The 25,267-nt window shown below is 45.5% G+C and overlaps 1 protein-coding gene, 1 long non-coding RNA gene and 1 pseudogene across 3 annotated transcripts in view; 1 reads left to right on the top strand and 2 right to left on the bottom strand.

Moving 5' to 3' along the window:
- Positions 1–306: 306 nt before the first annotated feature.
- LOC116529039 lies at positions 307–4,803 on the bottom strand (annotated as a pseudogene).
- The window catches only part of MAML3 (mastermind like transcriptional coactivator 3), a 457,463-nt gene continuing 436,048 nt past the window's right edge, over positions 3,853–25,267 (bottom strand). The window contains exons 3-5 of one of the 2 annotated variants that reach the window (XM_032246554.1): positions 17,783–18,025; positions 13,162–13,246; positions 3,853–7,395 (exon numbers count right to left, since the gene is read on the bottom strand). In XM_032246554.1, the coding sequence (XP_032102445.1) occupies positions 6,395–7,395; positions 13,162–13,246; positions 17,783–18,025 (1,329 nt within the window). In that variant the 3' untranslated portion in view covers positions 3,853–6,394. The remainder of the gene's footprint in view (positions 7,396–13,161; positions 13,247–17,782; positions 18,026–25,267) is intronic. The other variant, XM_032246555.1, reaches the window with a different exon arrangement.
- LOC116529063 lies at positions 18,022–24,643 on the top strand. The gene is made up of 3 exons (XR_004259362.1): positions 18,022–18,126; positions 22,961–22,966; positions 24,632–24,643. It is a non-coding gene; the product is annotated as an uncharacterized LOC116529063 (long non-coding RNA).

The raw sequence follows: 25,267 nt of genomic DNA, 5'->3' as shown, positions 1-25,267 counted from the left end.
TAGGGGCATGGATGAATCTGGAAACCATCATTCTCAACAAACTGATGCAAGAACAGAAAATCAAACACTGCCTGTTCTCACTCATAGGCGTGTGTTGAACAATGAGAACGCATGGACACAGGGAGGGGAGCATCACACACTGGGGTCTGTTGCGGGGGGGGCCAAGGGAGGGATAGCTGGGTGGTGGTGGTGGTACGGAGATCAGGGAGGGATAACATGGGGAGAAATGCCCGATGTAGGTGACAGGGGGATGGAGGTAGCAAACACATTGCCACGTGTGTACCTATGCAACAATCATGCATGATCTGCACATGTACCCCAGAACCTGAAGTACAATAATAAAAAAAAAACAAAAAAAACCAAAAAACCAACCAAACAAAAAAAGCAGTTTAGCAGAGTGGGACTGACATTTTTTATTGGTCTGGCTGGCATGCCTAGTGGAAAGCTCAGACAGAGCTTCCTATCTGCCCTGGCTCCCATCTTTCCTCTCCTACGAGTTCATCACACACCGCGAGGGAATAGTGTCCTGGGCAGAGGTGGCAGGCAAAGACAGGGTAAAAACTCCAGGGCCGGGAAGCAAAAGGGGCTCAGGGTGACGCAGAAAATGTGACGTTGCCAGGCCGTCCAGATAAAGTGTCCATCGGGGCAGAGGAGAAGCTGCTTCCCTGCAGAGACTCCTCTGCCCCCACCAGGGATGGGAGGAGCTCGAGGAAAAGCTTCCCCAAGAGGCTCCCTACTGGGTCCTTCGTGCCTATCAGCATCTCCTGCATGTTATCCTCAGCTTCCTTAACGCTCCGCTCCAGGTAGGACTTTTTCTAGTTCTTTAATTTTTTCTTCTGCTATTTTCTGCTCTAACAGTTGGTTGTGAATTGCTTCCTTCAACTGAAGAACAAACATTCTTCCTACACCTTCATACATGTTAGTCTCATCTACCAAAGGCATAATCTCTGTAAGATGTGCATGCTTTTTCATCCTGATTAGCTGTTCAGTCTGTATGTCTGTGAGCTTCACCTTCTTTTGAATGTCAGTAACTCTGGCTTGAAGCTCTACGAAGGCCTTCCTCAACTCAAGATCCATGGGAGCAGCTGTCTTGGTGCACTCTAAGCCTGTTTAATAGGATTTTTAGAGCTAACTATAACATGAACCCTAAAATTCCTGTTCCCTGGAAGGCAGAGACCAAGAGAAGGTACCACCATGTGGCTAAAAGGTCAAGCTCCCAAGGACATAAAACAAGGTGGAGACTTCATCCGATTTGTTTGTTTCAGGGACCTATGGCCAAGTTTGTTGCTGACGAGCATGCTAGGTCATCTTGAAAAGTGGGCTCACAGGTGTTCTAAGCACGTTTTATCCTAAAGTACCCCTCGACACAGAAAAAAGAATTCATAGCACAAAATACACCAGGCTAAGACTAGCCTTAGAATTCATTTTTGCATGAATCAAAACTTTACAGAGGAAATAAACACTGATTTTTCCCCCATTCATTCAACTGTTTGCACAGAGGGAGAGAAGCCAGAAATCTGACTGGTAAGAAAGTCTTACCCTTTTGCCAGCATGCCAGGCTTCTGGGTTCCCTTTCCCTCAGTGGCCCTAGTGATCTGGCTTGTGGCACCATCCCCTTTCGGGGCCAAACCGCATCATAAAGGAAAAGTATTTTTTGTTCTGGCCAGAGAAAAATACACATGATAAAACATAGACATTAGCCACTCTGCTTAGCACCCAATATCAAACTGGCAAGTCTTAATTAAATTTGCCCTCAGATGGGCCTCATCATTTTTAATCCAACCTCTGACCAGGAGTTTCAGCACCTGGTTTCTGGGCAAGATGGACGCCCTTAGTAATAGAAAAGATAAGAAAGAGAAAGGAGAGAAAAGCATTGTCTGTGGTAGGGCGGGGAAGGCGAAATGATCAGGGATGCCAGAGAAAGACCCGCCCATTGCAGCGACACTGAAAAGTTTAGGTGGCTACTGTCAGTTGAGCAAGGATCTTTTCCAGCAATCCTACCAGCTCTCAAGTTTCCCCTTCTAGGGAGGCAAAAGCTTCCCATGTCCCATGATCCCGAACATGCCTAACCCTATCACCCATAGCCGTCAGCAAAGCACAAGGCAGATTAATCCACAGAGAATAGCAGTTAACATCCCATAGTGCCGAATCTGTTCTTAGCCTAGAGGGGCTTTCCCCAGAGGGGCCTCTAACCCGCTAAATCTTAGAAGGGACTCTAACTCTCCTAAGTTGGGCTTCTAACCCGAGGTCGGTCAAGCACCTTTGCCTTTTATTAAGAGGAGCCTTTAACCCATTCTGTCTTAGGAGAGACTCTAACTCCACTTAGTTGGGCCTCTAACCCAACTCCATTCTTTACCTGGGTACCCCACCACTTACCCAAAGTCTTCCAGTCGGTGCTGCAGTCTATTTCCTTCGGGTTGGAGGGGGAATCTCCAGTATTGTCCCATCGTTCGCCAGAAATATGTTAGAAGACTCCAATACTTACCCAAAGGTAGCTGCTGGGTCAGGGTTTCTGTATGGTTGTTCCTTCTGTGGTAGCCAGAAGTATGTTACAGGAAAGGGGTCCCCATCCAGACCCCAACAGAGGGTTCTTGGCTCTTGGGCAAGAAAGAATTCAGGGCGAGTCCACAGGGCAAAGTGAAAGCAAGTTTATTAAGAAAGTAAAGGAATAAAAGAATGGCTACTGCATAGAGCAGCCCTGAGGGCTGCTGGTTGCCTATTTTTATGGTTATTTCTTGATGATATGCTAAACGAGGGGTGGATTATTCATGCCTCTCCTTTTTAGATCACACAGTTAACTTCCTGACGTTGCCATGGCATTTGTAAGCTGTCGGCGCCGGTGGGAGTGTCGCAGTGAGAACAACCAGAGGTCACTGTCATTGTCATTTTGGTTTTCGTGGGCTTTGGCCGGCTCCTTTGCAGCAAACTGTTTTATCAGCAAGATCTTTATGATCTGTATTTTGTACTGAACTCTTCTCTCATCCCGTGACTTAGAATGCCTACACCATCTGGGTTTCGGTGTTATTTTACCCAGCTTCTATTTAAGTTGGAGTTGCTGTAGTTTACCCACCTCTGACAAAACTCCTGGGCTCAAGTGATCCGCTGTCGTGCCCTCCCAAAGTGCTGGGTGGGATTACAGGTGTGAGCCACAGTGCCCAGCTTGGCGGGCACCTTTAAACCAAGTCCCAGCCTTTGCCTGATCTTACAGTAGAGCTCTGGAGCAAAATGATATCTGAGTTTGTTCAGACAAGTTAATTGGGCTTTCATACTCCTGCACCAGTGAGTCACTGGCTAAAGTCAATCTGGAGGGGTACAAGCTTGTAAGCACTTTCAATTCTGCGGGTGGGTGCAGGTGAAGCCAGGCCATGGCTTTGAGATGTAAAGTGGCTTGGTAGGAGTGAGGTACACACAGGTGTGTGGGGGTTGTTTACTGACAGTGCTCCCCAAGAACCTTTTATTACTTCCCCTCAATATATTCTGATTTTTCTTTTTTTGACAAAATATTTATTTTTCCAGTGGAGCCTCCCTACCTCCAGATGAACCAGTTGGAAATGGAATTGTTATGGTACTGAATCTACAAATGGATTGCACTATGTTCCATGCAAAGTTGACTTTCCTCCCTTCCCTTTCCACATCCTTCAGAGTAAGGCAGCAAATTTAGAAAGTATCAGTTGTGCAGTTGAATGCAAAGGCTGGGGATGATTAATCTCTTCCATTAAATAAATGTTTAAAGAATGATATCAAAATTTTGAGAAAAGAACTGCAGTTAATCAATTAAAACCCAGGAATAATATGTCTGCTTAATTAAGATTGGCAATCCAGTGAGGATCTTAAAATAAACTATACTTCGGATTGATTCAGATAATCTTTTATTTTCATTTTTGTTTTCTTTAAAAGTGGTATGTCAACATCACTTCATTTCTACATTTCAGAGTTCTGTACATTTCTTAAAAGGAAATAAGCAATGCTCAATGTACAAAGTAAAAACAGAAAGCTAGAAAAATCTGAATAAAATGGAGCAAGTTGCCATAGGTCATACAGTACAAATTAGTAATTAGATGTCATCTGAAGTGCAATACCACTGCTGTGATGATGAGTTAAGGAATGAAATAAAAATACTCTATTTTAAACAAACAGTATATATATATTTATATGTATATTTTTTACAGATAGTAGACCCAGTGATATCTGCAGTATTGTAAAAACTTATGTACAAATAACTTTTTTTAGACATTACATATACATCAGCACCGTAGTAAAAACAAAACCAAAACAAAACCACCTTATTAAAATCTACCTCTCTATTAGTTGGTCCCAGTACTGCGCATTTGGAGGAAGCTTTTACAAGATAATGGAGCCCACCCCCTGTCCCACTTCCATTAGCCACCTCCAGTGTCTCATCATTGCTTATATATTTGTTTCCTGTACCTTTCAGGAAAAGGTAATTCTGTTTTCTGTGTCTTTTCATTTGTTTACTTTTTTTGTTTTTGGTTTCATCTGTTTCCACTCAGTTTCCCCAGTGGCATCGCTCCCCATTTGGGGAGTTCAGGGTCACCCTGCTGCCACCTCTTTGGAGAGGGCACCCAGCCCCTGCCTGGGCTTCTCAGTCACCAGGCACCTCTGGTCGTACATCCTGCCCTTTGCTGAGCAGATCTACAACCCCGGGTACACGGAGAACAAGTCAAAGACAATGCTTGCCCACCACCTCCTCTCCAAACCCCTCTGCTCCCAGCTTTCCACAGAAACTTGCCTTCTCAGGACTGGATGTGGCCAGTCCAGCCCCACAGGCTCCGACTCTTTCATGGTGAGCTGCCTGGGAGTGCACAGAAGGCAGCCAGCGTCCAGGACATGGAGGGAGGAGGGGACAGGAGAAAAGCACATACCACTCTCACTTAGGACAACACTGAAGCCACAGGGCCTCCCAAAGGGGGATTGGGAGGGGAGGCAAGGAGCCCTGTGATTCCTTCCCACAGATTTCACTTAGGGCAGTTGTGCATCAATGACAAAGAGAACGACTGTACAGGACTTTGGAAGTGGATCACTTTGCCCATATGAAAGAAACTACATCCAAATAAGGTGAAACAATTGCTCTTTTAGCTCCTCCACCTCTCGGGGATTTTATATTTGTCTTTCTGATGAGTAGGGATGATGGAAAAGGTGGATTTTAGAGCATCACTCCTGGGAGTTCTCCCAAAGGGAGCCCGAACCGGTGACCTCCAGGCCACTCCTTCCTGGGGTTTCAGAAATAACAGATGTGGCTCACAAAAACTGATGCCCAAACATCAGAGCAGCCCTCTCGGTTCCAGGCAGATATTAATTCAACTCTACACACAGGAGAGGAAGAAGACTCCAGCGTTGCCTTTGCATTTCAGGTATTGTCTAAGTTCTTCCCGCATTTATGTGGACTCTGCTCAAGACTCCCTGAAGATACAAGCTACACTTCTTGAATAGTCTGTAACGAGAAGCAAGGGGAGGCTGGTGTGGAGGCAAGGAGGAATAAAGGCAGGGCTGCAGACAAAGGCTCCAGGCTGGCAGACACACAGGGGTCCAGCAGGGGTTTCTCTACCCTGCGGCCACCAGAAGGAGAAGTGACCCACTGGATGTATGGGTCTTGTATCGGGCCCCAGTGGGCTCCAGCCCAACCTGGAGGGACTGCCACCAGGGGCACCAGCAGAGGCAGCCACCCCAAGGACAGTCGGATGGACCCTGCTCCAAACTCAGCTTGCTCTCCTTGTCACAGCAGAGCCTCTGCAATTCCTGAGGGTCATCACGGGGCATGAGACAGACAGGCCTGCAGGATCCGTTGTTGCCTCCCTGTGACCATCTCACTGTTCTTCATGCCTGCCCTCCGAATTCAGTAGCATGTCTTGAAGCCTGATATCTCCTGGCACCCAGCGTTCAGTGCATTTCCAACCTGCGCACTTGGCCTGTGCAACCACCCAGCCTCCTCTGTGGGATTCTCCCTGGCCGAGGCTCTGTCTCTTTTGTGTCTCCAAAGCTGCTGTCTCCCGACCTGGGGCAGGAGGGGTTGAGGATCCCTCTCTTGGGTAACAGTCCCTCTCGGCTGAAGCAGCTCCTGTTGGGCGATCACAGGGCGCTCTGAGCAGAGGGGCTCTGGCCGGCTTCATCTTCCCACCTGCTCCTCTGGGTGTCTCCTTCTCCGGCAGCAGAGATCTGCGTGGCGTCTCATCTGGATTGCCGTGTGAAAATCAGGTGAAACGAGGCTCGGTGGAGCTGTGAATTGGCACCTGGATCTTCCACTGTCAGCCAGCTGCAGTTTTGCTCAGTTTACGTGGGTCAAAAAAACGAAAAACAAGGATGGGTCAACATCCTGTTTCTTTCTTACTTTTTAAGCTTTAACCACTCAAGTTGTGGCTCTTGGGGTCTCTCTTGACTAGGGGTTGCCAAATAATTCATCAAGCTCCTGCATCCACTCATCCCCTGGCCCGCCTTTGATGATGGAGTCCACAAGGTCTGCACCGTCTGGGAGGCCAGGGAAGGAAGCCCCAGCTCCATCGCTGCTGTAATTGTATGACAAGTCCTGAGGGGCATTCCGCTCATAGGCTTGGCTCTGGCTGCTTGGAGCAAAGCTGCCACTGGGTATCTGCTGCTGTGCTGGGGGCTGGCTGAATGCTGGTATGCCCGGGACTCCCTGGCTCAGGCCAGACATGACCATTGGCCTCACCTGGCTGGTGCCTTGCTGCCCCGGGAGCGATGGCATCATCTGCCGACCCATGGCAGCTGGGTTGAGGGTCCTCACTGTGCCTGTGTTAGTATCCACGACTGACTGGCTCAGTCCCTGTGGGAAGTGCTGTTTGGTCAGTCTCGGCTGCCCAGCTTGAAGAGGGTAGCTGGCGCCATTGTTGAATGGTCCCAATTCTCCACTAGTCCTCCCAGGCATGCCCTGCAAGCTTCTCTGTTGCCAGCTTTGTGCTCCTTGCTGGACTGTTCCCATAAGGCTCTGTAGCCTTGAAGGGGCTTGGGGCCGAGGCAAGGCCTGGCCTACTGGCCCTTTCATCTGTGGATGTTGCTGGGTAATGGCTGAGTTCACTAGCATGCTCTGACCAAAGCCACTCACCATTCCAACCCCCTGCCCAGAGGCAGGCTGCCTGGGTCCCTGGGCTTGGTTATGTGTGATGCTCATGCCACTTTGGTTTGGGTGCTGCAACATTTGGGTCATGCCTGTGCTCATATTGTACATTCCTGGTTGGCTGGTAGGCGTGGTGCTATAAGGGGCCAGTCCCATCTCCGACTGCGCGGCTGCAGTGGCCATTGTCCCCGGGTTCTGGGAGGGTCCTATTCCCATCATGCCCGCATTCTGTGCCATCAGCCGTGATGTTCTCATGCTCTGGAGGGCGGCTTGGCTTCTTACGGCTGCTATATCCTGGGGAGAACCTGCAGTGAAAAAGAGGACACACCCCACTCACTCTTCTCCATAAGCAATATACTGTTGGAATATCTTTTTCCATGAGCAATATACTACAAGAAGATGCTGGAATTTCCTTTGGGAATGACAAAATTCCTTTATATGAAAGGATCTACTCCGATAATAATACATCTCTAATAAAAATGATTATTTTTCTGATTATAACAAGGCTGATTGTAAAAAATTTGAAAGTATTAAAAAACACAGACAAAAATTAAAGTCACCTGAAATCCCACTATCAAGAGATGATCATTCCTATTCTTTTAAATAGACACCCGTAAAAATTGGGATCATACTGTACATGTTTTTGTAGCTGACTTTTCCACTTAACAGATCCTGATGCTATTCTTGTGTATACTCCAGAAGCAAATTATTTCTCACTCTTATAGATACAATATCGTCCTCAACCAAATAAAATACTATTTTCTTTGGAGGTGAGAGATAATTCACCTCTGGGGCTAAATTAGAAAGAAATGGCTGATCACTTTGCATTTTCTTTTTTTTTTTTTTTTGAGACGGAGTTTCGCTCTTGTTACCCAGGCTGGAGTGCAATGGCACGATCTCGGCTCACCGCAACCTCCGCCTCCTGGGTTCAGGCAATTCTCCTGCCTCAGCCTCCTGAGCAGCTGGGACTACAGGCACGCGCCACCATGCCCAGCTAATTTTTTGTATTTTTAGTAGAGACGGGGTTTCACCATGTTGACCAGGATGGTCTCGATCTCTTGACCTCGTGATCCACCCGCCTCGGCCTCCCAAAGTGCTGGGATTACAGGCTTGAGCCACCGCGCCCGGCCCCACTTTGCATTTTCTATTCGTTAAGTGGAACATGGTTTGGTAGAGAACACTATCAATGAAGACCATTAGACTAATTTTCCTTAAGACTTGAGTAGGATTTGAGAGGTTAAAGGCCACTGCTTCTGCTAAGCAGCTATTTTGACAGATAGGACATTTTTTGGATCCACTCTGTAGATTTCAACACGCTCCAGACTCTCTGAATCATAACATGTCATTGCAAACTGGCCAGTTTCCTGAGCTAGAAAAAGAGATCATCCTGTTACACACGACTTGGCCATGAACTTTATGCATTTCTTTTTGTTTTTTTTTTTTTCCATCTCCTGGGTTCAAGCAATTCTCCTGTCTCAGCCTCCTGAACTTTATGCATTTCTATAGCGAAGTCCATTCCTTCAAATTGGCAACGACCATTTCAGCAAATTGCTAACACACTTTTAATAATGCTGTTTAAAAGGTGGCCAGTGTCCACACCAAGTCATTCAACCTTAATTAGGCATTTGAGTGAGTCCTTCTTTACGTGTTCCCAGGAAATTTCCAAACAGTCAAGAGAATGGAAAGGTCACCGGTAAAACACCAGTCAATGTTGCAAAGGGCTAGGAGGTGCACAAAAATGGATTTTTCTATGTCCCTGCTAATGATTGAGTCTATGAGAAGAAGAAAAATGTTTTTTTCCTGGACATTTAAAGAAGATGCAGCATGGGAGCCAGTCAATATTCTAAACAAATTTGATCCCACCTAGAACTATGATGAGAAACCAGATGAGAATAGTCTAACCTTGCTAAACCTGGCACCCTGGCAGATAACTGAAGCATGTTTTTGTCTTCCTGATGGAGTTATTGATTTCTGGGCTGCAAATATGTCTCCATATTTTCTTCCTTTCTTTAAGAAAGAAAATTAAGGGAATTTTGATTATATCAAGTTTTTGTGGATTGAGATCAATATCATGCTGCATTGAAAAATGAAATGGTTTCTGTCAGGAAATCTGAAAGATCTGGGGGAAATCACTAGAAATGTTTTCATATTTTGTTTTAAGCTTCATTATATCTAAGTGATTTTTTGAAAAATCAAAAGTTCCTAGTGAAACATTGGAAGGTAGTATATACTGCAACTTGTAATCTTGTCATGAAGTTTTGTGACCTTAATGACTAAATTTTTATCGGCTGCATGGCCAATAAGATCAACTGTGGTGAAATGGGTTATTGAATTGTTTATAAAAAAAATTTAAGAGAAAAATATTGCTGACTCAGAGATTTATTGGATGGACCCAAATTATATAAACAATCTGATGGGCTGCTAGAAATAGATGAAAGGACATCCATAATTTGGCCATTTTGGGGCGTATATTTATAATGGATATGTTAAAGGACTGGATACTGTCTGGACTAATGTTGTGAATGAGAAATAGTTTCCTTTCTTTAGAGGGCAGAAATGTTACAATGCCCTTGCCCTTTAATAGGCGGTGAAACGTTAATCCAAGCCAACCTTTATTTTTAGTTAGTGTAAATGACTGCACTATCTTGATGTAATTCTGTTTCTTTCTTTTTTTTCTTTTGACACAGTCTTGCTTTGTTGCCCAGGCTGCAGTGCAGTGGTGTGATCTTGGCTCACTGCAACCTCTGCCTCCTGAGTTCAAGCAATTCTCTGCTTCAGCCTCCCAAGTAGCTGAGATTACAGGCATCCACTATCACGCCCGGCTAATTTTTATATTTTTAGTAGAGACGGGGTGTCACCATCTTGGCCAGGCTGGTCTCCAACTCCTGACCTCATGATCTGCCCACCTCGGCCTCCAAAGTGCTGGGATTACAGGCGTGAGCCACCGCACCCGGCTGTAATTCTTGTTTTTAAAAAAGCATTTTAAAATCAGCAATCAGCACATTATTTTTCACCTAAGAGAAATAAAAAACCTTTTATTAATCTAGTTTTATGCCTTTAGTGATTTTAAATATACAAAGGAAAAAAATTCAGACGTGTCCAAGGAATTAACTTGTCTTTACCTGATTATTACATATGTTAAGCAACAGATTATGTTTTCTTTCTCTTTTTTTTGGCCTAAAACAGACATGATTGTGAGACACTGTAGTCTAATTTTCTTGTCTGCTGGTTAACATCACAATGTCTAAGAAAATCTTATATATTCAAATAGAGATGATAGTATCCAACTTTTTCCTAAAAGAGTGTATGTTCTATTTTCACTCACAAGAAGCCTGTATTTGTGAAAAAAATAAGCATTTCCCCATAGACATATAACATTGCCCAGAGATCCAGAACCTAATGAGGGAAAGAAGGTCATTAAGGCCTTTGAAATGTATAATGGTGAGAGTATGAGATAGGTTCTCATGCAAGTTATACCTAACAAAACTTCTCTCCAAGAACGATGATTCTTATTTATCAGTTTGCTGTTTTCCCAGATCCATAAAATCATGCTATGTAGGGTGTTGACAAATACATGAAAATACAGAAGATAGCAAAAAAAAATTATTACATATCTCAAACCAGTCAGTTCAAGGATCCCAAATGTCACACTGGCTGTAACTAAATTTCCATGTGTAACTAAATTTCTAGGTTGATTACCTCTGGTTTGGGTTTCAGAAAAGTTCAAGGAATAGAACTTTTTAATTGGACCCAAAACATTCGGAATAGCTCATATAAATATGTGTCTATGTTCTTTTACACAGGGGAATGATTAAATTATGGTGGGCCCCTTTTCCCTCACAAATAATGCATGAGTTATGAACCTGGAAAACTCAAGGGACATTATGCTGGATTCATCAGCTTTTATGTTTTTAATTAGTTCATAATATAATGCAGCAGCTCTCAAGTGTGGTTCCCTAGCTAGCAAAATCAGTGACTCCTGGGAACTTGTAAGAAATGCAGATTCTCAGGCCCTGCTCCAGATTTACTGAATCGGAAACACTGTGTGTGTTTTAACACGCTCTGTTGGTGCTTCCAGTGCAAGCTAAAGTTTGAGAACTACAGATATAAAGGAGGGCTTTGTATCTGAAACAACAACAGCTATACGTAATGATGACTAGTCCCCACTGTTCCCTACCCACGGCAAAATGAGAAACAGAATTCTTCAAAAACGACTGGCACTGATTTAGTGCACAGAACACCTGTGGATAACTCAGTCCTTTTGTACTTCCCTGTGTCAAGACCAAATGGGATCTAATGTGATATAAGCATCCCAGGGGTGGAAGGGAGTGGTAGCTACTCAAGCCCCAGTATTTTCACAGGTGATCTTCAGTGTGATCTGTCAGCAAATATCAATGGCTTTCAGACAGTAAACCACAACTCACAGTTCATGACCCAGAATATATACAGGTAGGTTTAAAACAGAAAAAAATTTTCCCATATGCACTGGGTAATTTCTGTTGTATTTAATTTTTAAAATGTTGGCTGTGACCCATTAAGTTGTTTTCAATAACCTTGTGTATTGCAGTCTGAAGACTGAAAAAATGCTACCTTAGATCAGAAATTTTTCATCCAGTCTATTGATAAAGTTCAGGGATACTTGTGAAATTATGTAAAAGTTTGTATATATATTTACATATTATATATTTCTGTGCAAGAAACTTCATAGATTTTTACAGATTCTTAACGGAATAGGTAACTTTTGAGAAGTTAGGACACATTGATCTAGATCCCACAAAATGGGCAGAGGATGGGATTAGGATTTCTGGTGCTCGGTGGCCCCTGAAGCCCCCTGAAAACTCCTGTGGATAAGATTAGGAAGGCTCCTCAGGCTATTTCTTCATTCCATATAAGACCCTCAAGGGCTCTCTCTCTCTCTCTTTTTTTTTTTGGTGATAGAGTCTTGCTCTGTCACCCAGGCTGGAGTGCAGTGGTGCAATCTCAGCTCACTGCAACCTCTGCCTCTCAGGTTCAAGCCGTTCTTGTGCCTCAGCCTCCCTGAGTAGCTGGGATTATAGGTATGCACCACCATTCCTGGCTAATTTTTTGCATTTTTTTTTTTTTCTGAGACAGAGTTTTGCTCTTGTTACCTAGGCTGGAGTGCAATGGTGCGGTCTCGGCTCACTACAACCTCCGCCTCCTGGGTTCAGGCAATTCTCCTGCCTCAGCCTCCTGAGTAGCTGGGATTACAGGCATGCGCCACCATGCCCAGCTAATTTTTTGCATTTTTAATAGAGGCGGGGTTTTGCTATGTTGGCCAGGCTGGTCTTGAACTCCTGGCTTCATGTGATCGGCCCATCTCGGCCTCCCAAAGTGCTGGGATTATAGGCGTGAGCCGCCGTGCCTGGCCAACGGTTCTCTCTATTGGAGACGGAAGGGTTTGATATTCAAGTGGCCCTTCTGCATTTATAAAGGAGTGCCAACACTGACACACAGCGCACCCACTGCTGGGTCATGATTTGGGATTCGCACAAATGACACAGGATCAGTTCAGCCTTGAGGCCCTATTTGTCTTCTATATTTAGCAGAGACTAGTGGTTATTGCAAGCCAGATTCTTCCACTTCAGCTTTACAGGTAAGGGCTTTGGTCAGGTGACCTGCTGGGATAACCAAAAAAGATGTGGCACAAGATTTTTGTCCCTGTAGTCACTAAGATGATGATCTAAACGTAAACACAACTGATACTGAGCCAACAGGCACCAGAATATCCTTACTGGTTGTAAAACTATTGAAATACTGTGTACCTTTGGTGAAGAACTGCTGTTCATCCCAACTCCCACAGCTACCCTGACCCTTCTCTGGGCCTCCTAGAAACTCTCTGTGACTCAGTCACCAAAAGGTGAATGCCTGGCACAACAGGAGGCATCTAGGAATCCAATCTGATTGGTTAGTACTCTTAACCTACCAGTAGTTAAATATTTTAAGTATTTCCTGGACAGAAACACTGCATGTAAGGCAATGCCACTGGCTACACATTCACTTGCTCTTCACAACCAGAAGGTATAAAATAAGAGAGGTTGCACTGGCCTCACCTTGAAACTGATTGACCTGCTGCACTGGGTATGGATTCCGCTGTTGCTGGAGGTGCTGCCGGGGTAGATGTGATTGCTGCAACTGCTAGAACGACAGAACACAAGAGGGGTGGGGAGGTGAGATGGGGAATGAGCACACAATTTAATATCCTAGCAGTTCTGAGGAAGACAGGGTTTTCCCCAAAACTAAACTTTGTGTTAAAGAATAATCTGCATACAGGCAAGTGCACAAAGCCTAAGGATAGGATCAGGTAGGTTTTCATAAAACGAACACACTCAGGGCCACCAGCCCCCACATCAAGAAACAGAACATAGCCAGGAGCCCCTCATGGCCCTTCCAGTCATCACCCTCCCTTGAACCATGGGTATCAATGTCCTAACTTTTAACAACACACGGTAGTTATGTCTGCTTTTGTACTTTGCAGAAAAGGAGTCATACAATGCTGCTTTTGTGTCTGGTTTCTTGCATTCACCACTGTATTTGCGAGATTTATCCATGTTGATGTGAATGCTTGTTGCTTGGTCATTCTCACTGTTGGATAGCATTCCATCATATGAATATACCATACTTGATTTACCCATTCTACTAGTGATGTTACTTTTGGTGTTTCTAGTTTTTGTGTTTCAAATGTGACTGCTATGAAAATTCCTGTACCTTTGGGTGAACATCTGCATGTATTTCTGATGTGTGGACTTGCTGGGTCATGAGGAATGCGTGCTGAGGGTAAGGGTTTTGTCATGGACTGCTTAACACCAGCCTGCATCTTTCCTTAGCACTGTGGGGACTGAGCTCAAAGGGACAAGCAAATGCTTTTTAATGACCTAAATGGATGCTTTGGGCATAAGAAGATGAGATCCTCAGGGGTTATACAGAAAAGGCTCATCTTATTCCCATGAATCCACAATGCCTATAAAATACATCTCTACAAGTAAACTATTCAGCATTTACTGCTTTGAGGAAGCCATGTGGGATTCCACATATACCAGCGAGCCAGGAGGCCTGTGTTTTAGTCTTTCTTCTTCCACTCACGGGGATGCTGCACTGCTAGTGTTGTTTCCAATATACTGGGAAGGCTATTATTATCATGCTATATGTGCAAAGGGAAAGAAAATAAGAGTGATGTAGAAAGAGCAGAGAAAGAGGTTTTAGTCCTAGGTCTGCCGTCAAGTAGCTTGAGTGACCTTCCGTATGTTGTTTAACCTGCTCCCTGCAGCTGCTGAATATTCATTAAGTACCTTTCATCTGCAAGGGCTATAAAGAACATATACCAAGGTCCCCATTCTTTAGAGTGTTCATTATAAAAATAACACACACTGACCACCTCTTAACACGTGTTTATTTCCATTTTTCTCTTGTGTTTGTTCCTGCACTGCTCTATAATTTTCTTTTCTTTTTCTCTTTCTCTACAAGGCCAGCCAGTGTTCTGGCAACCAAAGAAAACATCAGCCTCTGACTTGTTGACTCCATCCGTGGTGCCTACTATAACGTTCTGCAGAAAACTGTTGAAATTAATTGATTGTGTAGACCATTAAAGTATAGACAAGAAACCACGCAAATCTTTTAGGCAGCAATATAAGGGCATTTTTGAGAGTTAGCTGAGCATTGAACAGCTTCTCCCAGTCAAAATTCCTATTATCTAAGAACTTAACTGTCCCACTTACGACAAGGAATGAGCCCCCCGCAGCCTGTGGGGGACTGAGGGTGTATTCCGGAGTCAGGAATCAGGAGTTCCCAGTTCTGTCCTGGCTCTGTCTCTCTGTAGCTCTGTGATCTCACATAAATCACATAAGCTCAGGTTCCTCACATAACCTCAGCTCCTAATTTGTAAAATGATGGGACTTCATGATCTAGAACATTTCTAAGTTCTGTCTAACCTTTGTGAATGGATGAGAGGTGATGTGCTTTGCGCTTTTTGAGAATAGGCATTAAATATGAATTCATACCTACTTTCGACCTGCTCTGCTCTGATTTCCAAGTCTACTGAGAATCATTTTAAAGTTCCCCAAAATATGCAAGATCCCAAATCCTTCTGTTTTCTCTGACATTACCTTTCAGGAAACCCAAAATCTATTTCCAAAATCCAAAGTGTGAGGACACTTTCAATGCTGCAGCAACCAAGACTGGTGTTGATTTGGCAATTTCACTCTCACACAAAAAGTTGAGAGCTGGCTGGGTGCAGTGGCTCACACCTTCAACCTCACCACTTTGGAAGGCCGAGGCGGGCAGATTGCTTGAGCCCAGGAGTTCGAGACCAGCCTGCCTAACATGGTGAAACCCCATCTCTACTAAAAATACAAAACTTAGCCAGGTGTGGTGGTGTTTCCCTGTGGTCCCAGCTACTCTGTAGGCTGAGGTGGGAGGATTGCTTGAGCTCGTGAGGCAGAGGTTGCAGTGGGCCGAGATCACGCCACTGCACTGCAGCCTGGGTAACAGAGCAAGACTCTGTCTCAGAAAAAAAAAAAGTTGAGCACTTACTCCTTGTAGACCTGCACTCAGACAACCTGCACTAAATCTGCAACCTCCCCAGGTGCAGGCAAGATGCTCCAATGACCAGGCTGGGCCATGTAGCTGCAGCTCCCACCTGACATTCCCTGACACCAGGGCCATATGATAGGTCCCCACATACATGTGTGCAGCACATATAGCTTCCAAAATATTTTACACACATGATCTTATGTGATCCTTAAAGCGGCCACATGAGGAAGGCTGGGAAACTATTAAAACCTAATTTGGCAGATGAAGAGGGAGGTTCAGTGGTTTTTCCAAAATCACATCAAAAGCAAAAGAACGGACTAATCCTGACCCTGAGGAAAGTGATTCTCCCCTCATCCCTCACCGTGTTTTAGTACACACAGTTGCTATGGAATTATCTGCAGGTTGCAGCTTCCCATTTCCCTTGTCTTTCCCAAGGCACTCCTGCTCTCTGTGCCCTGGATCTTGAGGGGTCTCCCCTGACCTCTCACCTCCTTGTCTGGGAGCATCGTCTTGATGTGTCTCTTCTCACACTCTTCCCATGCCCCGTGCTCCCCAGGGTCGGGCCGGCTTCGCCATGTGGGAACACCCCTGGGCTGCACAGCTGAGCTCTGCCTGCTTGCCCTGGACCTTCTTTGTGTCTTTGGTCACAACACACATATCAAAAGCCATCACTCAAAACATCAGGCACACCTGAGATTTCCTGGGATTGGCTGAGGAGAGGATTTACAGAGCCCGGCTGCCCTTGGCAGCTCCATTTATCACTGCCTGAGAGAGATTAGCATAGCTCCCTGTCACACACCTTATGTAGGTGAGAGGGATGGAGGTTTGTTTGTACAATAGCTGCCAGGAGGCTGACTGACCTTGGTAAAAAGGGAGATAATTACGCAGCTGTTCAGGAACAAAAGCAAAAAAAAAAAAAAGGGAACATAAGTGAACTGTGCTCAGCCGTACAATTTTTTTCTTTGGGGGATGCCTGGCGTTACTTTGAACTGCTGTTCTTGGTTAGTAGGAACCTCAATGGGCCTGTGTCCTAAACAGGATCTTGTATATATGCGGTGGCGGATGCTTGGTAAATCTGCAAAAATCTGGTGGGGCGTGGTGGATCACGCCTATAATCCTAGCACATTGGGAGGCTGAGAGGGGAGGATCGCTTGAGGCCACGAGTTTGAGACCAGCCTGGTCAACATAGTGAGACCCTGTTTCTATTTCTTTGAGAAAAAATTTACAAAATTCTGACCCTATCAGGAACATTTTAGAAGGATAACTGTGAGGCAGACCTACGCTGGGCCTTCAGTTTTATATGACAACCTCACACCTCCTGTAAGAAAGAGCCTGTTGGACGAGATTCCCTGTGCAGACCCCCACAGAAGCCACCTGGGGCTCTCTCGTGGACAGCCTCAGGCCTTTCCCTGGGATAATGCTAAGTCAGGTATGGGCATCTCTAAAAACAAAACAAATTGAAACCTACAGGAGCAGTCTGCAGGGAAGGCTTTCTCTCAAAGCTGAGGAATTATAGGGCGAGGATGGACAAAGATGCCTAAGGTAAAGCTGTATTTGTGTTAGGCTTTCCTTTAACTCACAAGCTGTTTCAAAAGCTGTGGGGAATTTTCCTAAGTTTGCACCCTGTCTGTGACCCAGAGTTCAGGCTTCCAGGTAGTTCTGCAGGCCTTATTGTTCTGCTATTGTTCCCAATCCATTGTTCATGACCCATTCTATAGAATTCTCCTCAATCTCTCCTCCTGTAATTCCTCTAAGAAACAGAGTTCTCTGAATTATTATTTTTTTCTTCATGCTAGAAATATTAGGGCTTATGGAGCATGTGAGACAGCTCCAGCCATGTGCTGATTACACAGACCCTGTACCAGAAATCAGAAGAAAAGGAGTCAGACTTGAATCAAAGAAATGTCTGTGGCACACAGGCCTTCAAACTGCTGACTGAAGCCTGTCTTTTAAGAACAAATTAATTCATTACAGGAAAAAGCCTAACTAATTGAAAGGTCTAAATTCTTCAGGTTCTCCTGTGACCCCGGGAAATGCTAGACTGTGAGCATCTTGACGAAGGATATGAACTGTGATTTCCTCACAGCCAGCAGGTGCTGAATAAGTGCTTGCTGAATGAATGAATCACGCCAAGGGGCATGTTACCTGTTCCGCCAAAATCTGCTGCTGCTGCTGCTGCCTTTGTTCCCGCAGGAACTGTTGCTTCTGTTGCTCCATCAACTGGGCTCGCTGATCAATGAGCATCTGCTTCATGATGGCTGCTTGTGGCTGGCTGCCCAGGAAGCTGGGGCCTGCAGGACTGGCTCCTGAGACCATGCCACCTGAGCCTGGGGGCACAGAGGACTGCATGGGGCCTGTGGTTCGGGGAAGTCCAACTGGATGCTGCTCCTGGGAGGACAAGAGAGAGACAGATTCAGGGATTCCCCATGGAGACTCACTGCCATTTGAAGGGAAGCCCCTGGGAAAAGGGCAGGAATCCCAGCTTATGTGTGTGAGTGACACACATTGCATTTCTGTAAAAGTAGCCTCAAATCCAACCTTACCTGAGTAGAATTAGAAAGGCCACAATGGACAGTAAGAGAGCATGGCTCTGGGAAATCCAAGGCCAAGTCCGGTCTGTTTCAGATGGGACTCATTATTGCATATGGACTGGATTTTCAACTAACATCCTGTGTTCCTCAAAGGAAAGGGAATGAGCCCTCAGGCTGAGCTCACCTAAAGTCTGGAACACGAGAGACACCCTGACCTCACCTTTTAATCCTTATTTCTTATGTCTACTTGGCCAAAAATAGACATCTTCTTCGCAAGTAGTGGGGACATTTACATAAAACTGCAGGAATTTGTTAATCAACAGGTCTGATACTTGATGGAATTCTAACAAGTTGCAACATTTGAGAGCTTTGATATATGTCAAAAAGAAAAATCCTGCTGGCCAGAGTTGCTGATGGTGAGAACTGGGAATGTTTTACACTGACCAAAGCTATGTAATCTCCTAATGTCTTTAAAAATAGAATGGAGTCTCCTCTGTCTGGGATAATTTAAACGTGGGGTGTTGGATTGGGTCTCTTGATTCTATAATTATATGTCAGCCAGTCAAATGATGGCCACTTTTACGGACTCGTCCTTAGGGAAGAGGAGGCCAAGTAAATTAAGTAAAGACCTAATTCCATACCGCCCAGGTGACTACGTGGAGAATGTGCTCAGAGGCTAAGTTTGTGCTCTGAGCTGGACAGTATAGACTACTAGGGAAAAACAGTGAATGGGAAGAAAAGGTATGTGGCCCAAAGATTCAATTTCTAGACACTTCCTTTCCTATTTGTTCTACCAAGCCTACCTAGCAGTGGCAAGTATTGTCTGAACATTCTGCAGAAATTCCTCTACCTCATTAAAGTTTCAAGTAATTAATGTGAACATAGAGGAGTTGACACAGATTAAACGGGCACACATATAAGGACATTCACAGTCATTTTGGGAAGCATTACTATGAGACCTTAAATAGTAAGAAGCAAATGCGAATAACTCTATCATTAAAAATTTTTTAAATCCAGCCGGGGGTGGTGGCTCATGCCTGTAATCCCAGCACTTTGGGAGGCCGAGAGAATTGCTTGAACCTGGGAGGCGGAGATTTGCGGTGAGCTGAGATCATGCCGCTGCACTCCACCCTGGGCAACAGAGCAAGACTCCATCTGGATTTTAATATTTTTCTTCTTTTTACTTTATTGCCTTTCCAATGCAGATACTGTTAAACATGCTGGCAGTTTTTTCTCAAAGCAAATAGGTGAAGTTTCCCTCTCTCTCTCTCTCAGAGAGACAGTCCTGGATTTGATTTCCTTCGGTCTGGGCTGTGTTCCTCCCTTCCTTCTGCGGCGTGTAGAACCATTCCGACTTTCCTCTCTACTACGACTGACCTCAACTGCATCTTCAGTTGCTCTTCTTCCCTCCAAACAAAACAAAAAAGCAAAACAAACAAAAACCAAACCAAACCAAACCAAACTGCTATTCCTCTTACCCTAGAACCCATCGCCCAAGATGCTCTGGTTTGTTCGTGCAGTAGCCCAGGTCGCACAATTAGTGAATGGAAGACTCAGAACTAGCAGAACTGGAATGCAACTTAAAAAAAAAAAAAAAAAAAACAAACCCCAAAACAGATACCTTTTCTTTGCTTTTTAAAAAAAATTTAAATTAAAAAAATTTTCCGTAAGTTATCAGGGTACAGGTGGTATTTGGTGACATGAGTAAGTAGAATGCTAATTTTAATTATCAATTCAGTCCTCTTTCTTCTAGCTCAGGCCTCTCCCAGGCAGTGTCTTCATGGTGTTAAGTGTGCACCTAAGAACAGCCTGTACACCTACCTATACAGTGTGTCTCTCATAAGTGTACTGCATTCTATTTTTTACACATAAATGCTGTAGCTGAAATTAATAAAACGTTTTGTCTTTGTGTATTTTCTCTATAAATACACAAACATAGCTAGGAAATATTTTTGATGTTAATAAAAAGATCTTATGCTAAACAATGCCAGGAACCTTTGTGCTACCAAAAAGTTTACTTCAGGACTAACTCTTGCAGGGGTCTAGATAATTCAGGGTCTTCCTTTTCCCCCTAAATATCTGCCACCTATTTTCCAAGCCCTTCCTTCCAGTGAAATAAATCTGTTTCTTGCCACCTTTAGGGACAAATGGCTGATTGACTTTACACTTTAACAAATGAATTCACACTGACATATAAACAGCCAATCAGCAAAAATGCAGATATGCAGTTTGTTTTTTCTATCTCAGTATATTTGATACTTTCCAGTTTTGATAAGGTGGAGAGAGTTGGAAAGAAAATGAGGTCCAAGGGAAGATAAAATTTTCTTCAGCTTGATTTTTTTGAGAAGGCTGGTCTGGGAGGGCCCTGTTTATCTTTGTGCACTTTGAGATACGCTTGTCCTGTGCGGCCAGCCGGCACAGCTGGGGAGTGTGCCTGGAAGTGGTAAGGGGTGAAGAAGTGCTGCTTTCCCAGCCTCCCCTCCACTGGGCAAAGAAAGGGAGAGGCAAATGGGGTGACGATAATACATCAAACCACTTTTTGCCCCTGTCATCCTGGGCCTAAAAGAAATACTTCAAAAGCACAGTGTGAAAAAAAAACCCTCCCAAAAGGATAGTCATGTTATCACTTCCCAGGATTATGTTTCCCCAAATAATTCCCTTACAGAGGTTTAGCCTTAGGGTTCTCACTGAAGACCTACAGGCAGGAAGGGCTGTATGTATTATTTTATTATTATTTTTTTAGAGACGGGGTTTCACTCCATTGCCCAGGCTGGAGTGCAGTGGTATGATCTCAGCTCACTGAAACCGCCAACCCCTGGCCTCAAGCAATCTTCCTGCCTCAGCCTCCTGAGTAAGTGGGACTACAGATGTATGCCACCATGCCCTGCCAATTTTTAAATTCATTGTAGAGATGGTGGTCTTACTATGTTGCCCAGGCTGGTCTTCAACTCCTGGCCTCAAAGAGTCCTCCTGCCTTGGCCTCCCAAAATGTTGGGATGACAGGCAGCAACCACTGCTCCCAGCACTATGTGCATTCTTAAAGGACTGCATTCCCTATGAAACATCTTGAGTACTTTCCCAACAAGCTCTGCCGCATTCAACGGTGGGTGAGAGACACCTACAGCCCCAGATTCTGATGTATATTCCAAAGTGTGAAGACGTTGTACTCAGTGACTTGCCTCACACATTAAGCTGGCAGAGGCCGCTGTTTCCTATTACATGGCTTCCTTTAACCTCCAGTCTAAGAGGGTTTAATGAGAAATAGTCTGTCAGATTTCAGGATTTCAAGCCACTGCTCATTTCTAAGAAAGACACATACTGCGTTGTGCAATTAGAGAAAACCAGGCTGAGCTTTCGTCATGTGAAATGTAATGCCTTGAAGCCAAATGATGCAGTATTTTTAGTTGTAATTACTGGCTTGTTCTCCAATCCACTCCTTGCCCAACGACCTCCCTTGCTTCTCCTAAGAATCTTAATACAGTTTCTCCCCCTCAAAAATCCAACTGGCTACATAGATCTTCATTACTTGCCTAACCCTCACTCTTCAGTAAAATAAAGGGAGGAGAAAGAAATCAAAACCAACGAACCTACTTTACATATCTTCTCCAGGGAAAAGATCTTAGCAATTTTCTAAAGGCTAGAGTGAGGTAGGAGGTGTTAAGAGCGCCCTTACCTCCCCCAAACAGGCAGTTTTCGACTTCAAAAAACAGCTACGGTAAAAATATCTCCCAGGAACAGCCAGCTGTTTATTTATAAATCTGTGCGTAGGGAAGCTTTATTTCTCTGAAGTGTTTTCAAGAACGTGCATAGTGTTTGGGTGAGAGGGGCCGGCGTTGTTGGCGGCGAACCAAAGAGCAGGGAATCACAAAAGACGGCCGGCGGCGAGGAGGCTGGGGTGACGGGGACCCCGTGAATCACGGGCTCGAGGACGCCCAGGGCTTTTCAGCCTTTTCCAGGCGTCGCTCGCCGGGGGAACGCGGAGCAGCTGCGCTTCTCCCCGCGCCCCAGCAGATGGTGGTGTCAGCCCGGGCTCGCGCCCGGCCGCCGCCGCGCCCGCGCCCCTCCCCTCGCAGATGGCTTAATCAGGGCTCCCGCCCGCCCCTCCGCGGCCCCCGCCCCGCGCGTCTGGGCGAGCGCTGCGAACGTGGAGTCAGGCAGTCAAGTGTTACTGCGTACAGCAGGTAGCCTGGCAACTGAGAGCATAATACCGAGCAGATGGTGTTCGCACGGCGTGATGGACATCACACACGACAGCCTGAGACAATCCAGGAATTCCCTGGTGACTCGAGGCCCTCTTTACACAAAATGAGTTCTCACTCCATTGCCGTGTATCTCTGGGATTATCTCCCCCCTCCTCCGACTGACACTGAACTGGTTTCTTATTACCGACTTTTCTTCCAGCCAGAGGGGAGGGAGAACTCAGGCGGGGGAGGGAGGGCACGGGAAGGGGACGTGGAAGGAAACGGAAGGGCTGGGAGTGGGGTTCGGGGGCAGTGGCGACCACAGAGGGGCGGGAAGGTGGCGGGCACCAGACCCCAGGGCCGACAGCCCGGGAGGGACCGGGTTTCCAGGAGCCCAGCTGCACAAAGCCGGCGCGGGGAGGGGGCGGGAAGGAGCGAGCCTCGGGTAGGCCCGGCACCGCTTCTTCGGCTCAGAGTCCTTGCAACCGCTTGGCATACGAACAGCCTAAATGAAATTTAGGATTTTATTGAAAAAGTCCCCTGGGGCCTAATTTGGCCTCTCGACTGGAGCCTATATGCTTACAAGTCCTTAGGGAACTCCGGCTAAGAAGGCAGGAGTGGGGCCCGTGCGCCCCCGGCAGGCCCGAGACCGCCTCTCGGCGCAGGCGGCCCTAACAAAGAAGCCCACGAGGCGGTCCCGGGCGCGGGCAGGGGCGGCGCGGGGGCGCTCGGTAGACCCGCGAGGGGCCCTGGAGGTCCTCGGCCCGCGCGCGCCGCTCGGGAGCCTGCGAGGCTGCGGTGTGCTCCGGAGGGCGCATTTCCCAGGTCCGGCCACACCGTGTGTGTTAGTGGCTGGGGAGGACACGGGGACAGAGATGAGGATTGTTCGTGGCAGGAAGGAGTAAAAATAAAGCAATGCATAAACAAAAAGAATGTTCCAGAAAACCTACGCTTCACACACACACTGAACTGGGTCAAGTAAAAAAAATTTTTTTAAGGAATGAATCTTTAGCCCAAGTGGGATTTCGACTAAATTTTATATATCAAAAGATTTCTACGTCCAACCTCTCACCAGAATCCAGAGGCTTTTCCCCTGCAAAGTTACTGTTGAAAGTTTTATTAGTAAGTTTGAGAAGGCGGAAGTATGTATCAGAGGTGAACGCTAACATGACCTTGCTGGGCCAGAGGGCGCAGCAGTTTTACGTCATTGAGCAGCACAGGATGAATCTAACACCCATGATGGCTAGACGGAGGCGCCTGGCTGGGACTGCCCCAGGTGCAGGCAACCCATCTGACCTCTCTGTCTCAGTTTCCACCCCCTGAAATGAAAACCATACTCATAAGACTCCTTGACAATGGAAATTTTGGAGGTGACATAATGAAGTGCCATAGAAAAGAAATAGCTAAGAAGACTCTAAAACCTCCCCATTTGAACTAAAGAACTAAATTAGAGGTTCTCAAAGTGTGGTTCCAGGATCAAATGCATTAGTCCCCACCTGGGAGCTTGTTAGAAATGCAAATTCCCAGGCTCCCCGCTAGGCCTCCTGGATTAGAACTTCTGGGGGGTGTTTTAACAAGCTCTCCAGGTGATTACGATGTCCCATAGAGAATCATTGGGGCAAATAATCCTGTGCCCTGATTAAATTGCAAAGCTGCACTTTCAAAAGCAAGCCAGGGTGCTGAGTTGCTTAGGTTTCTATTGCAAAGTTTCCTGCCTTGAGACAAAATTCTCAAAATTTTCAGAGGGTTGCTCAGGCCAGTGATGTTTGCAATACAAACCCAAGAATTCTATAAGGATCCCATGGCTGAAAGAGCCAATTCTTCCAGGAAAGGCTACTTCAGTTGCAACCGTGCTGTGGAGGCTGAGGAGCACCCACAACTGAGGAAGGAGTGAGTCCCCTATAATGCCCTTGCTAAGACAACATCACACATCGCTAAACTTACAAGTCCCTGGTGTAATAAGGTGAACTATGAAAAGCTATGATTGGAGGAAAGTTTCCTCTGATTGAAAGGGTTCTTCAAATATGAAGAATGTAACACTTATGGGACACCTACTCATTGCAAAACACTCTCCTAGGGGCTTTCACCTCTATATTTAACTCATTTTGTTGATTTTTTTTTTTTTTAAACCTGAATTTCTGAGAGGTTAAGGAACTTGTGTGATGTCCCACAGCTGGTGGTGGCGTCTCTGGGATTCTGACTTTTCCACTGACCATAACATGCATCTGGTCTAAATTGAGCAGACCACCCAGGAGGATGTTGGAGTAAAAAGAAATGGGAAGGGGGTGGTGAGAGGGATGGACATAGAATAAAAAGGTAGAGAACCTTGGGATCAAAGGATGCAACTGAAAGAGCACCAAAATATGCATCGTTTTTTTTATATGTTGCCTGATACCCAAAATTGGGATGCCTCTGTGGTATCAACTTCGACATTTAAAGAAAGGGCATAAGATTAGATCATTCAACCATAAGTGGAAGGAAGAAACAAAATGAAATATAACCTTAGAATTTTCTTTGAAGTTGATCTGGTGTCAGGGCAGAGATTTGGTTTTCTTTTACAAACTTTCTTTTTCCAGAACAATTTTTAATGTGGGTTTGGAGAGGTGTTTATAATTAACTTATAGCAGAGCTCCAAAAGGGCCCACCCCATCTAAACTCTTCTGTCTCCACAGATTATTGAAGATTGGATTAAAAGGTTTGTTTTCTGATGTGTGGTGGTTGTGTCCCTAAGATGATTGAGTTTGAGGGAGAGTTCATCAAGTTAGGAGGCTTATCACTGAAACAACAGAAACTTGGGGCCCAATGGGAAGGCTGCTAAATGGGTTCAGCAAAGCTCTTTGTTCAGCTTCTAGAAAGGAACAGCATAGATTGGGGGAACCCCACACGCCTGGGTAGAAACTCAGATCCACCATGAGCCC

The sequence above is a fragment of the Sapajus apella genome, unplaced genomic scaffold (genome assembly GCF_009761245.1).
Source record: "Sapajus apella isolate SASKATOON/1434 unplaced genomic scaffold, GSC_monkey_1.0 scaffold61, whole genome shotgun sequence".
Taxonomy (NCBI): Eukaryota; Metazoa; Chordata; class Mammalia; order Primates; family Cebidae; genus Sapajus; species Sapajus apella.
This window is presented reverse-complemented; position numbering and strand designations above follow the sequence as displayed.